This window comes from Leopardus geoffroyi, chromosome D2, assembly GCF_018350155.1.
Source record: "Leopardus geoffroyi isolate Oge1 chromosome D2, O.geoffroyi_Oge1_pat1.0, whole genome shotgun sequence".
In the NCBI taxonomy this organism is placed as follows: domain Eukaryota; kingdom Metazoa; phylum Chordata; class Mammalia; order Carnivora; family Felidae; genus Leopardus; species Leopardus geoffroyi.
This window is the reverse complement of record NC_059334.1, coordinates 35,227,920-35,243,196: the sequence shown is the minus strand read 5'-3', so window position 1 is coordinate 35,243,196 and position 15,277 is coordinate 35,227,920. Positions and strand designations below refer to the sequence as shown.

At 33.2% G+C, this 15,277-nt stretch overlaps 1 protein-coding gene across 4 annotated transcripts in view; it reads right to left on the bottom strand.

Annotated features, from left to right (window-relative positions):
* Window positions 1–15,277, bottom strand: part of ADK (adenosine kinase) — a 529,136-nt gene that overhangs the window by 355,749 nt on the left and 158,110 nt on the right. For all 4 annotated transcript variants that reach the window (XM_045439672.1, XM_045439675.1, XM_045439674.1 and 1 more), the window contains one exon: window positions 4,787–4,865. In XM_045439672.1, the coding sequence (XP_045295628.1) occupies window positions 4,787–4,865 (79 nt within the window). The remainder of the gene's footprint in view (window positions 1–4,786; window positions 4,866–15,277) is intronic.

The following is a 15,277-nucleotide window of genomic DNA, read 5'->3' as shown; positions in this document are numbered from 1 at the left end:
AAAAAAATGTAAACCAACAATTCTATATCCAGCAAAACTATTCTTTAAGAATAAAGGAGAAATTGAGACACTCCCAGATAAACAAAGCTAAAGGAGTTTGTTAATAGTAGACTTGTCTTGCAAGAAATGCTTAAAAGGAGTTCTTGAGACTGAAATGAAAGGACATTAGATAGTAAACTGAAGACATAACAAAAGATAAAGAACACTGGTAAAGGTAACTGTATAGGTAAATATAAAAGCCAGTATTACCACACTTTTGGTTTGCAACTCCTGTTTTATTCCTGTAGGAATTAAAAGGCAAATGAATAAAATAATTATAAATCTATATTAATGGGCAATGTATAAAGATGTAATTACTGACAATAACAATATAAAGGGGGAGGATGGAAAGGGACTTTTCAAAGGAAGGGACTGTTTGTATGCCACTGAAACTAAGTTGGTAGTAATTAAACTAGGTTGTTGTAAGTTTAGTATGTTAATTGTAATCCCCAAAGTAGCCACTAAGAAAATAACTAAAACACATACACAAAAGAAAATAAGAAAATCAAAATGGTACACTACCAAAAATAAAAAACATACAAATGAGTACTTGACATGGACTGAATTGTGTCCTCCCCAAATTCATACGTTGAAGCCCTAAGCCCCAGAATTTAAGAATGCACTGTATTTAGAGAAAGGGCCTTTAAAGTGATAAAAAAGTTAACATGTGGCCCTTATGATGGATCCTAATCCAATTTGACCATTGTCCTTATAAAGTTAGATACAAACAAATAGATACCAGGGGTATGCACAGAATTACAATTATGTGAAGAGGTAGCAACAGGAGAGAGGAGTCAGAAGAAATTAAAGCTACTGACATCTCAGTCTTGGACTTCTCACCTCCAGAACTATTAGAAAATAAATATCTCTTGGATAACCACTCAGTCTGTGGTACTGTTATGGCAGCCTGAGTAAACCAATACAGTACCTATTTGAAAGAACATATTATTCTGCATTATTTACTTTTCTGTAACATGAGTGCTATTTAAATGAAACAACAGGAACAATTAACAGTGGCAATCAGTAAAAATTAAAAGTAGGACTAATCAAAAAATATGTGTGAGAAAATATAATAATCATTATTATGTTTCTTTTGATAAAATAAATTCAGCAACTTATTTTATCTTTTTTTTAACTCTATTGGAATTTAAATTTTATAGGCCACATTTTATATTCTTAATATATATAAATGTAACTAAGATTAAAAAAAAATTTTTTTTAACGTTTATTTACTTTTGAGACAGAGAGAGACAGAGCATGAACAGAGGAGGGTCAGAGAGAGAGAGGGAGACACCGAATCTGAAACAGGCTCCTGGCTCTGAGCTGTCAGCACAGAGCCCAACACGGGGCTCAAACTCACGGACTGCGAGATCATGACCTGAGCTGAAGTCGGACGCTTAACCGACTGAGGCCACCCAGGTGCCCCCTAAGATTTTTTAAAAGAAGAGAAAAAAAAGTGGGATTAAACAAATATTACCAGTATTTAGAAAAAATAACAATGACATGTTTCTTTTTGTCCCATGAAATAAAATAGTTTCATGCTTTGTGTCTCCTTTCCAATAATAACACTTCCCTGTACCGAGTAGAACCCTTCTTTTTAGTGTGGTAAAACTGAGTATCGTTAAATGTAAATTTCATTTTGACCACTCTGCTTGTATCAAGTCCATATTCTTGGTGTCAGTCCTGTGATGATATCAAGCTAAATACCCTCTCAATAAGCACAGAATACTTAGGATTGTAATTACTAGTAATGGCAGGTACTTAGATATGTAAGAAATTGTTTCAAACTCCACAAAACATCCATCTATTTTGAATCTAAATGCTTGTTTTGGTATTCCAACTGTTAATCAATCATGTCTTTTGCATTGATAGATTAATTATCTTTGCTTTCCATGTGTAAAATAAATATCATTTCAGAAGCACACTAGTAATTTCAATTTATGCTATCAAAGTTGCATTCCAAATGAGTTACAGTTTTAGTAAAGACATTGAGAGTATCTTATTTAACTTGGCTGTCCTTTTGTGGTGACTTTTTTTCTCCACCTTGAGTTAGGAAGCAGTCATGTTACACAAAAAATGAGACATTTGTTTGTTGTATAAGTTTTTTCTAGTCTCCTTATGGCTTCTTCAAATATCATCAAACATTTTTGGAGAAATGGCATAAAAATTTCTGTTTTAGTATAATCTTTTTCTCCGTTCTCATCCTCAATGTATTGCCAAATTAGACAAGGACATTCTTCCTGTCTCACACTTTAAAAATATTTTACTGCAGGATATCTTTTCTAAGTCCAACAACAATTATAGCCATTCTTTAGGCACATGTCCAAGGAGGCTATCTCCTTCCATTTCTTTAAAGTCAAAAATCACATTAAGTGTACCTGTACATATTGAGAACATTGAAAAGTGCCCTAAAATGTTCACTATGAAAGCTTCAATATCAGAAGTAAGCAAATCACATCACATTTTAGCAGTGCTATATACAAAGGGCGCAAAACACTTTGCAGATAAGATCTTTTATTTTATTTTTTAAAAAAATTACACTGAATGAAATTGTCCAAAATTTAAATTTGCACTGTCTGTCAAATACACAGATGAGTAAAGTCTAGAATTATATTTGGACATCTCAACAATCTTGTTTTATGTTGCCTGTGGTTTCACTAAAATCTTTAAGAATATGATTTAACGGACTTAACAAATCAAAGTATCTAAGAACTAAACGGAACATTTTCTTGTTGATATGATTTGCCATATCGATGGATATGTCAAAGTGTGGTTGTTGGTTAGATCCATCAAAATGAGCTCTACATTGATTGTGAAATGTTAAACTTTATTCCCTGTATGACTTTTGGTTCTTCTTTCATAGAAGTTTTGATCTTTGCAAATTAATGCTCCCTTTCATTATATTTCCCTTTGACATATTTTTCCACAGCTACCATGTAAAGTATTATTAAACCACAGGACAAGGAGAAATTCACCTAACCTTGGTATTGTGTGGGGAAGTTACCTTGAAGCACTATGTACCTCCACGTACATAAATACGCCAGCTATTCCAGAGGGCAAAGAACAAAAAGGGCCTACCAACTAAATCATGATGTTTACATTACACATTTATTCATTTAAAACAAACAGCAGGAAGCAAGGGGAAAAGCTGGGGTTAAGTTAACACTCACGGTATAACACCTTAGGATGCAATCAAGTTATAAAGGACCTCAACTAGCTGAATGTTCACCTATTTCCCAAACTACTTGATTATTTACTATCTATACTTAAAAAAAATCCCATGACTTTTGTCTCAATCTTATAAGCTACCAGTTTATTATCTATGAATCCTATCCACCCTGTTTTTCTTATTTCAATGGAAGAACTGAATATTTCAAAATATGTATTACATAAAACACATAGATACAGAAAATATATATTTCACATGGTATATACCATCAAAAAATATGTAGAATTAAGTGGTCTGTGAATAGATGATCCCTGAATTCTTACCCTATCATATATTTTATCCTATTTTAGATCTCCAGTTCATAGAATCTGGCAGACATTGTGAGCATAGGTCTATGGGGCTTATAGTTGCTGCCCAGTACGTGCTTCTTTAATAATGTAGAGTGATAGAAAAAATGGAAATCAATAATCAAGTTGTTTTGTGGGTGAAGGAGAACTCGAATGGAAAGAAAAATCCCGAACCAACCAATCAAACACATTAATACAAAACAAAACCCAGTACTTTCCCTGGTGGGTATCCCTGTCAACTCCTTTCTAGTGTATTTGCCTATACTTTTTAGACCACTCTAAATTAAACCTCAATGTCCTCATTCAACAAGACCATATCAGAATTAGATATAACTAAGACCATATCAGGATCAGCCACTCTAAGGTTCTAACTATATTTTCAGATTTTTCTTAAAATTTAGACAAGAGAACTTAAGTTACCTAGCACAATGACTAGCACATATACCAGGAGCTCAATAAATATGTGCTTTATGTACAAACGAATCAGTTCCTCCTATTACTGACTTTCAAGGAAAATCTGAGAAATTGTCCTTCTAAAGGCAAGTACTTCTAAAGTACTGTTTTTGAAAACTGTGGTTATCCTAGACACAAATTATAATTTGGTAATTATGTATTTGGATTATCAGTCAGATGGAAAGGAAAAGTACTCTCAAAATATTAGGGGAACTGAAAAGCAAACAACATCTTCAACTGAGGGCTAGACTGAAATTAGTATTTTTAAGTAGAAGAGAGCCACAATTCCTGTCCATAAATGGGTAAATTTAAGTTTTGTTAAGATAAAGAAAATTCAGAAAAGCCATAAAGTTTAATTATATTTAAAAAACTAAGAACTTTGGCACAGTAAAATACACCACAAGCAGATTTTAAGTATGAATAATAATTACTTTCAACAGATAATTTCCATAAAATATAAAGTATTTCCATAAGTCATTAACACATTAAAAATTATAAAATAAACAGTGAATGAATTCAATAAGTAATTAAGAAGAAATATAAGTGAACAATAAACGTATTAAAGCATGTTTAAGCTTACCAATAATCAAAGGAATATCAATTAAAGTAAGATAATTTTTGCTGATTAGATGGACAATGATTGCTAAAATCCCAATTCAAAACCAACAAAACTATTCTGTAGCAATAAAATATACATTGGAACAATTATGTACAATGACCATAAATCTAGAATCATTTTGAATCTATTTCTTTGTAACTTTTAAAATAATTAACCAACCTGTGCCACTTTAATAGAATTCTGGGTAGAACCACCAGCATGATATTCGACTTTGAATTTTTTTACAAGTTCATCAAACCTACAAGAAAATCACAGTAGAAAAAAGTAAGTTAGCATCTGTCAGTTGTCACAATGCAAATTTTTCTGATTAGAAGCACACTGAATCACCATTAGTAAAATATTTTCAATTATATAATTATGTTGAATAAATGAATTAAAATATATATGAAAAACAAGCATGCTGAATTTGTACTTATGAAAATTTTTCTACAAATGTACAATTATAAGAATTTAAAATATATAAACTGTCCATAATTAACCACTATACTAAAAAAGGTAAAAATACAAATTCATAAATTATTACTTATAAGCAATGCATATTTTCCCATATTAAATGTTGATCTCTAGAATCCTTACAAATGTAAATTCTAGTAAGTTTAAAAAGTTTTAGATATCATAAAGACAATTAGTTTAAAATGTAAAGAACTGGGAAACCACACATTGGGGTATGATTCTAGGCAAGCTGCTTGGTGACATAATTTCTGTATCTGCCATATAAAGACACAGACAGGAGTGATCTAAAGCTTTATCTAAATATCCAAATATCTAAAGCCATTATTTTGGGCATCTGATAAAAGCTATAGAACTTCTCTCCAGGAAAATACATACATCCACTACACATGAAACTTTCATGTACCCAGGCAAAAAACTACGGACACTGATTTGAATAAATCTCAAATTAGATGGCCTTTATTAACCTAGATTTCAAATCAATATTCCTTACTGCATGTCTTTAGCATGTTAGAGATATCCAAGGGGCATAAGTATGCACTTTAATTTCAAAGGACTAAGAAGCTTTGGAGGGAGACAAGGATGAATACACATGAGAAAATACAGAAAATTAGAAACCACCAAATTATCAAAAAACAGAATATGTGCAATGTAGACAGCAAGTGCTAGAGGAGGTTGGTCAAAAAAGGAGATTGGGAGGGGCGCCTGGGTGGCGCAGTCAGTTAAGCGTCCGACTTCAGCCAGGTCACGATCTCGCGGTCCGGGAGCTCGAGCCCCGCGTCGGGCTCTGGGCTGATGGCTCAGAGCCTGGAGCCTGTTTCCGATTCTGTGTCTCCCTCTCTCTCTGCCCCTCCCCCGTTCATGCTCTGTCTCTCTCTGTCCCAAAAATAAATAAACGTTGAAAAAAAATTTATAAAAAAAAAAAAGGGAGATTGGGATATGAATAGAATATTCAAGGAAGGCTTCAGTATTGACAAGTATTTTCAAAACTTTAAAAACAAAGTACAGAAGTAGATCCTTTCACTAAAATGAAACATTTCACAGAACCTCAAAATACCAAAAAGACAAATACAGATATGGTTATATTAGGAATAGGAAAAATGGAGTTATACCCACTCCCATACATCCAACTACCTTGGGATTCCATCTGTAAAACACTGAGATGACAATAAACACAACTAGCAAACCTGCCCAGAATTTTGACAGCAGAATTCGTATGCCACTAATAATACCAATGTAATAATAACAGTAGAAAAGGCAAAATATATAGGCACAGATGCAGAGGTAGGTAGCTGCAGTAGCTCAAGGGAAGTTCCCTTCTACTTAGGTACATTTTTTTTTTTAATGTTTATTTATTTTTGAGAGAGAGAGAAAGAGAGCACGAGCAGAGGACAGGAGAGAGAGAGGGAGACACAGAATCTTAAAGCAGGCTGCAGGCTCCACACTGTCTGCACAGAGGCTGATACAGGGCCCCAATCCACTAACCATGAGATCGTGACCTGAGCTGAAGTCGATGCTGAACCAACTGACCACCCAGGTGCCCCTCTTCTACTTACTTTCTGAACTAGACAGATATCAGCTAAGCGTGACGTTACAGATTGAAGAAAGGGAGAGTGAATGGATAAAGTAAATATACAGTGATCAATTGCTAGGCTCATTTGAGGTCCCTCCACTGTCAAAAGCCAATTCCTCCAAAGGTTTTGGATCGTATTTGTAGTGGGTTGAATTGTGGCCTCCATAAAGATATGTTCCCCCATAACCAGTGAATGTAACCTTATTTAGAAAAGAAGGCTTTGGAGATACAAGTAAGTTAAGGAGCTTGAGATAAGATCTTCCCTCCTACATTACCCAGGAGGGGCCTAAGTTCAGTAAGAAGTCTTCTCATAATGGACAGAAGAAAAGACACAAAGGAGAAGACCATGTGAAGATGGAGGCAAAGACTAGAGTGATAAGGAGCCAAGGAATGCCAACACCCACCAAAAGCTGGAAGAGGCAAGGAAGGCTACAGACATTCAAATTTAAACTAATAAAGTTAAATAAAATTTAAAATTCAGTTCTTCAGGGGCACCTGGGTGGCTCAGTTGGTTGAGTACCTGACTCTTGATTTTGGCTCAGGTCATGATCCCAGGGTTGTGGACAGAGCTCAGCATTGGGCTCACACTGAGTGTGGAACCTGCTTAAGATATTCTCTCTCTCTCTCTCCCTCTGCCCTACTTGCATTCTTTCTAAAATAAAAAACTAACTTGGGGCACCTGGGTGGTTCAGTCAGTTAGGAGTCTGACTTCAGCTCAGGTCACGATCTATCTCACAGTTTGTGGGTTCGAGCCCTGTGTCGGGCTCTGGGCTGACAGCTCAGAGCCTGGAACCTGCTTTAGATCCTGTGTCTCCCTCTCTCTCTGCCCCACCCCTGCTTGCACTCTGTCTCTCTTTGTCTCTCAAAAATGAATAAACATTAAAAATAATAATAAAAGAAAAAAAAATAAATTAAATTAAAAAACTAACTCATTAAAATTCAGTTCTTCAGGCACACTAGCCATACTTCAAGTGCTCAGCAGCCATGTGTGAATAGTGGCTATCAAAGTCATACACAAATAAAGAATATCCCTTTATTACAAAAAAGTACTGCTGGAGGTGCTGGAAGAGTTCAATAACAAAATAAACAGAGTAAACATGATCAATTCTAGAGCTGAAATGGACCTAAAAGAATACCTTCATTTAAGAAATGGGAAATGGGGCACCTGGGTGGCTCAGATGGCTAAGCGTCAGACTCTTGATTTCATTTCAGGTCATGATCTCGCAGTTCATGAGTTCAAGCCCCATATCGGACTCTGTGCTCAAATGTCAAACCTGCTTGGGATCATCTCTTCCTCTCTCTGTCTGCCTCTCCCTCGCTCTCTCTCTCTCCCTCTCTCAAAAGATAAAAAAATAAACTTAAAAAAAATGGGAAAAGTTAGACATAAAGTTTGAGTAGATTGCCAGAGGTCACATATGGCACACTGATGAGTCAAAATCAGAACTGCAGTATCAAAATTACTTGTTAATTAATTACAAATACACACAAATCAGGGTTTATTTTTTATCATTTCAGTCAGTAAAGAGAGTTTTCTATAAAAACCAAAATCTTGTTTATTAATATTACTTTTGGAATTAGTTCAAGTATAAAAATTATAGGACCTCACATTTCAAGATGGATGATGATGCATATGTTTGCATACTTTCCCAAGTCTTACCAGATGTCAAAAAACATGTTTTATATATATTTATACATATATATTTATATATTTACCTATATATGAAAAAACGTATAACAATACCACAAAGCAAGCAAAGAGGCCAAACACAGACCACAAATTGAAGAAATAATAAATACTAACTTTACAGAGAGAAAACATAATAGAATTGACAAAGCAGTGATAGGAGACATAAAAAAGTAATTCCTTTAAACACTCCATTTGGAACACTGTCCAGCCTCTCCTACCTTACCCACAAGAGTACAATTTGTTTAAATGTTCCAATTTGTTGTTGAAAGTCCTCCATATCCCAAATAATTGTGTAGCTTCCTAGCCTACCTGAAAAATTTTTTTTCTTTAAAAAACTTTTTTTGGGGTGCCTGGGTGGCTCCGTCAGTTGAGCGCCCGACTTTGGCTCAGGTCATGATCTCGTGGTCTGTGGGTTCGAGCCCCGCGTCAGGCTCTGTGCTGACAGCTCAGAGCCTGAAGCCTGTTTTGGATTCTGTGTCTCCCTCTTTCTCTGACCCTCCCCTGTTCATGATCTCTCTCTGTCTCAAAAAAAATAAATGTTAAAAAAAAATTTTTTTAACTTTTTTTTGTTAGCAGCTTTATTAATTCACTCATTTGAAGTCTACAGTCCAATCATTTTAAATATATCCATAATTGTGCAACCATCACCACTATCAAGAATATATTCATTAACTCATAAAGAAACACCCAAACCTTTAGTTACCAAAACCGAATATCCCCATCATCCTTCCCCACCCTAAATAACTGCTATTCCACTTTCTATGTCTGTATTTTTGTCTATTCTAGCCATTTCATATAAATGGAATCATATAATATGTGAATGATTTTGTTGACTGGATTCTTTCACTTAGAATAATGTTATCAGTGTTCATACATGCTGCAGCATCTATTAGTACTTTACTCCTTTTTTTAGCTGAATAACATTGTGTTATATGGATATACCACATTTTGTTTATCCATTCATCCATCCCAGATACTTAGATTGCTTTCATCTTTTGATTTGTTATGGATAATACCATAATAAACATTCACATACAAGGTTTTGTGTGGACATAATATTTTCATTTCTCTTGGGCATATGCCTAGGAGTGGAACTACTGGGTCAGTTTAACTTTTAACTATTAACTTTAACTTTTGAACTTTTTGAAGAACTGCTGCACTATTTTCCATTCCTTTTTATTTTTTTTCTCAGAGAAAATGCAGAAAAACCTGCCTGCCTAATTATATGAAAAGGAAGCAACTAAAAAATAACAGAGTTTCTATAAATTAGTTTTACCACTTGTGAATTTTTAAAAATATCAATAGTTGAGTGAAGGACCTGAGCGATAAAAATGGCTTTGGATAAAAAATAAGATGAAGGTAAGAAAGCTGAAAATACCCAGGAAAATGCCCAAAATCCGTAGGAAATATAAGAGATGAAGAGTATGAAAGAAAAATTAAGAAGCACAGAGAATGGATCAGGTAGCCCAAGATCCATTTAAGAAGAATGATGGGGAGACTAGAGATAATGAAGGGTAAGAAAGAAATTCTAGAAAAAAAAGTTTTCGAAAGAGAAAAAATATATAATCTTCAGATTTGTTCAAATGTGAAGCAATTCCATTAGGGAGGGGACTAGGATCCATATTTAGACAATACCTTATTCAATTTCAGAATTCTTCATATCAAGAGAAAACATTAAGAACTTCTAGAGTGAAAAATAACAGATTATCTGAAAAGGAGTAAGAATCAGAGTATATCAGATTTCTTAAAGAACAGAGGATGCTAAAAAAAACAAAAAACAAAAACAAAAAAACCCTACATTATATTCTATGCTAGAAGAAAAAAAAAGATTTTCAAAATAGAATTCAATATCCACTCAGATTATCAACTCATGATAAGGGAAAATATAAGCTTCACATGTAAGTACTGGCAATTATGAAAAGAAAAGTTACTAAGGAGGAGGTGTAACAATCAAAACAAAACATAAGAAAGAAGATAAGCATGGGTTTACAACAACAACAACAACAACAAAAAAGGGAAAAAAGTGATAACTGTGTATAACTTTGAAAAAGTAAAGGAGTCCAAAAAGAAATTAAAGGAGGAACCATTACATGTAAAATTATTACATGTAATAAATCTTATTACATGTAAAATTCTTCCTTAGTAGCAAATATTTTAATAACAAAGTAATGTATTTCTCTTCTATGAATCCATACATACACTACAGTACGTGGTTCTACAAAGAATAATAGTTACCTAGTTATTTGGTAATGAAAGCCTTTTGTCTGGTTTTCAATTTTAGAAACTATGCTGAGATAAAACATGTAACATTTAATTGCAATTGCAAACATTTGTAATACTTAATAACATTTACAAAATATAAAAACATTGTATATACATGGACATTTTGAATGGAAGAAGGGAAAGATGAAAGAAAAAGTTTTCTCATTTTCTCTCCTTCAGTTAGAGTTCATAAGTATCTCAAATGTTAATAATCAAATTTTCAAAAAGGATTTTAAGTACACTGTTTAAAGTCATAAAATCAATCAGTAGGAAGATTAAAATGTATGAAATAGCATAAAGAAAGCAATGAGGAAGGAAAAAGAGAAAAATAGCATAAGTGCACTATATTGTTCATCTTCCAGAGGAAGAGTCCATAGACATGTAAATTTGTTAATTAAGGAATATAACTACATTATATAAATTTTATAATGATAAACTAAAAACATTAACTGTTAGTATTTGTAGCTCTGGAGTGCAGAATAAGGGAAGTTACATTGTTGGGCTTTTGGTGTGATGGCCAGAGGCATCATCACCATAAATAAATAGAAGATAGAAAGGCAGGCAGACATAATGATATATGTACGCTTGACCATCTCTGGGCTCTTAATTGATTCACTGATGTACATTTCTACCCCTGCACAATCTGCATTTTGTCTTAATTACTATTGCCTTGTAAGTCTTAATGAAAAGCAAGTACCTTCATCTTGTTCCTCGTCATTGAATATTATTCTTGGTCCTTTGTACTTCTATATAAATGTACAACTAGATGTCAATTTCCAAATAACAATTTGTAGTGATTTTGACTAGGACTGTATTAAAGATATATATGGAAGTTATAACCTTTCTAATATTAAACTAAAACCTGATCACAGTGTGCATCACAATATATTTATTTAGGTCTTTAGTACTTCTTAATTAGTTTCTTAATTTTTGCCATAAATCTTGTGCATCTTCTATTCAAGTCACTATTATTTCCTGCTTTAATACTACTAGAAGTAATATTTGTTTAAACCTAGTTTTTATTTGTTGCTGGTGTTCAGAAATATAATTCTTTATATAACAATTTTTACCTACCCAAGTTGCTAACATCTCTAATTCCAATAATTATCTGTTTTTGCCGGACATAACTTTTGTGAACAGTGACAATTTTTTCTCTATTTTTCTTGCCTTAGTGCAAAGACTGAGGACCTCCAGCATAACATGCACAGATAACAGTGGATAGTAATGGGCAAACTTAGGCTTATTCCAAACTTTGACCTAATAAATCCTAATGAATCCTGGTGAACGGCTAAGTCTTAGAGGGAAGTATTTAATCTTTCACTTCATTTTTACTGTATGTATGCACTGCTTCTACTAAAGAGTTAAATATTTTAAACTGTTAGACCTCTATCTACTGATATTTTCCATATATTTCAAATGTATAATACAACCCAATAGAATTAAAATATACCTGTGTATATTACAAACAAATTTACCCAATATATACATATATGTGTGTGTATATATACATATATAAATAATATATAAAATATATGATAATAATAATAATAATAATAATAATAATATGTAATATATATAAAGGATCTAGAAAAGTACAACCAAGGAGTTAACAGTGGTTAGCTCCAAAGTAGGAGGAATTATGGATCTTGTATACATTTATTTTGACTGTGTAATAAGCATAATAAACTGCTTTGTAATGAAGACACTTTTTACTTCATTTTATAGTGGAAGAACATAACAATTTTCTACATAAGTATCTAAAAAGAACTACATATAGGACAAAGCAGAATAAAACATAGAGCAGAGAAGTGAGTGATTCTGAATGAAAGAGGCAGGAAAAATTTAACACTTGAACTGAATTTGACAGATAAGGGAGAAAAAATATTCAGGACTGAGGGTAAAACAAAAATATGACATATTCAGGAAACAATTTAAACACAGACTAAAATATAGGTCAAAATCAAAGTAGTAAAAACTGACAAACATAACTCTCTCTGCCACGCTAATAAATGTAGACATTATTCAGTACGCAAGGAGAAATTACTAAACTCTGTGCCAACAGTGTGAAAAACAGACTTGTTTTGTTGTTGTTTAATGAAGTCAGCGCTGTTTGGAGGACAGTGTAGAATAAAGACAGGCAGATTGCCACTTTTCAAATAGTTCATACTAAAGATCAGATGTTGAGCTAAGATGCTAGAGAGAAATTATTAAACTAAGGAAGCATTTCTGAAGTTGAAGACATAACACGTGATAAATAGCTGGAAGCAGAAGATGTGGTAGAGGGATGACAATTCTGAGATTTCTAGTTTGGATGACCAAGTGGATGATGTTGAGAAGGTAAATACAAGAGAGAAAAGAAATTGTATGGAACAAAGGGAATTCCTATATAGTAACAAACAAACCAAGAAACATTTCTATTTAGGGAAGTGATTCTAAGGAGGCAAGATTTGTTTCTTTTTATCTCTTGCAGGGATTAGGAACATAAATTACAACCAGATTTTCTCTCTATACTTTTCTAGCTGACACAAAATTTTGTTTGTCGGTAAATGGTCTACTTTGTGTCAAAACTATCAATGTAGTCAATGGAAAATACCTCGAAAAGATGAAGGACTATGTATCTTTAATGAATAAAACCATAAATTCAGGCTGAAACATTAATGAACTTCAAACTATGATTATAATTTGATAGGTAAATAATCTAATCAATTATGTGAAAACATTAAGTATTTCCTATGTTGTTTAGAGATGAAATTGTTTAAAAGCTTTATATTTTATAGGAAACTTCAACATATTTCTATTATGTGATTTTTTTCTACAGGGAGTAAAGTAGCAATTTAGTACATGTTAGATTCATTCTTACTTTCTCCTTTTGGTTAATCTTCTTTGTCTAAATGGAGTGGGCATATCTAACACTTCAATCAAATGACTGGCAGAAGTGAAAGAACAATAGCTGACCCATTTTCCTACTAGCAGTCTATTTGTGAAACCCAAATTAATAAAATATATACAGCTTTCATAATGCTTAAAAACTTCCAGAGAGAATGTTACTTAAATAAAATGCTACAGAAAAACTGGATTCAGTGCTTATCCAACTTCTAGATGAGAGTTTCTATACAATGGAAGTAAAAAATGAATAAAAACAAATTTGATAATGTAAAAATATTTAGAATTTTTCTCTATAAAAGCAAAATTAAACAAATCCAAGCAAATTAAAGAAATTTTACAATATGAAAAATGGTTATTACATTTACTTTATATAATTAAAAAAATATCTTAAGATATTATTATGTATTTTGGTATTAATTTAATAAATTAATTCAATTTTTAAAATGTTAATTTAATATTCTCATAGGGAAGAGAAATGAAAATATTAAGGCTCAGATAAATGGACATATTAACAAAAAACAAAAGAATGGATGTTCAGAACAATCAGAGATGCATTTCACATGTTCATTATTTTTTAATGAAATTATTAACAAAAATGACCAGAAGAAAATACATTAACATGCCAAAGGTATTTTTTATATAAGCTTTCTCCTTTTTTATATTTCCTACCATTTACTCATGTGTTTATATTCATTTTATAATGAAAGTGGTTTTATTAAAGAAAACTTTAAATATAAATTAATGTCACTGGAATGTAATTCAGAAGTTCTTGTGGACTAACCTCAAGAGAAAAAAAAAAGCAATATGCTATATACTCCTAAAGAAGTTTTTGTACTTGTTCTGATAATGAATAGAACTGAAATTCCAAGTAATGCTTTCCACGCTCATATCACATATTATTACTTTATAAACAACTGATAATTCCTGACAATTAATACGATAGCTATCTATATGTTTTGCTGTTTGAGAAGAAAAGTAACATACAAGGAAGTGGAGAAACTTTCAAACACTAATGTTTGGTAGGCAAAGCTGTGACCACTAGTCTTCTGATGCTGGGTTTAATATTAAATCTTCTGAGATACAGGACCACCTCAGCATGGTACTATACACAAGAAAAGATATCAAATGATACAATCATATATGGTGGGGCACTTGGATGGCTGAGTTGGTTGAGCATCCAACTTTTGATGTTGGCTCAGGCCATGATCCCAGGGTTGTGGGATAGAGCCCTGCTCCACACTCAATGAGGAGCCTGCTTAAGATTCTCTCTCTGTCTCTCTCTCTCTCCCTTCCTCCCTGTGCCCCTCTCCCCCGATCATGATCACTCTGTCTGCCCAAAAGAAAAAAAAATTAAAAGAAATGATCACATATGGAATTTAAAGTCTACTAAAAGATAGCACTGACTTCCTGTAAAAATAAGAATAATATTGGGGCGCCTGGGTGGCGCAGTCGGTTAAGCGTCCGACTTCAGCCAGGTCGCGATCTCGCGGTCCGTGAGTTCGAGCCCCGCGTCAGGCTCTGGGCTGATGGCTCAGAGCCTGGGGCCTGTTTCCGATTCTGTGTCTCCCTCTCTCTGCCCCTCCCCCGTTCATGCTCTGTCTCTCTCTGTCCCAAAAATAAATAAACGTTGAAAAAAAAAATAATAATAATATTGAAGATCATAACCGTGCTACTAGCAGCAGAAAACAGCTTGTAAATGTAGAAAGCTGGGCAGTGACTCAATGACTAACTTAAACAAAGTAACATAATCTGCCATTAGAATAAATCCCTTTAGCACTGCTATCAAGGTACA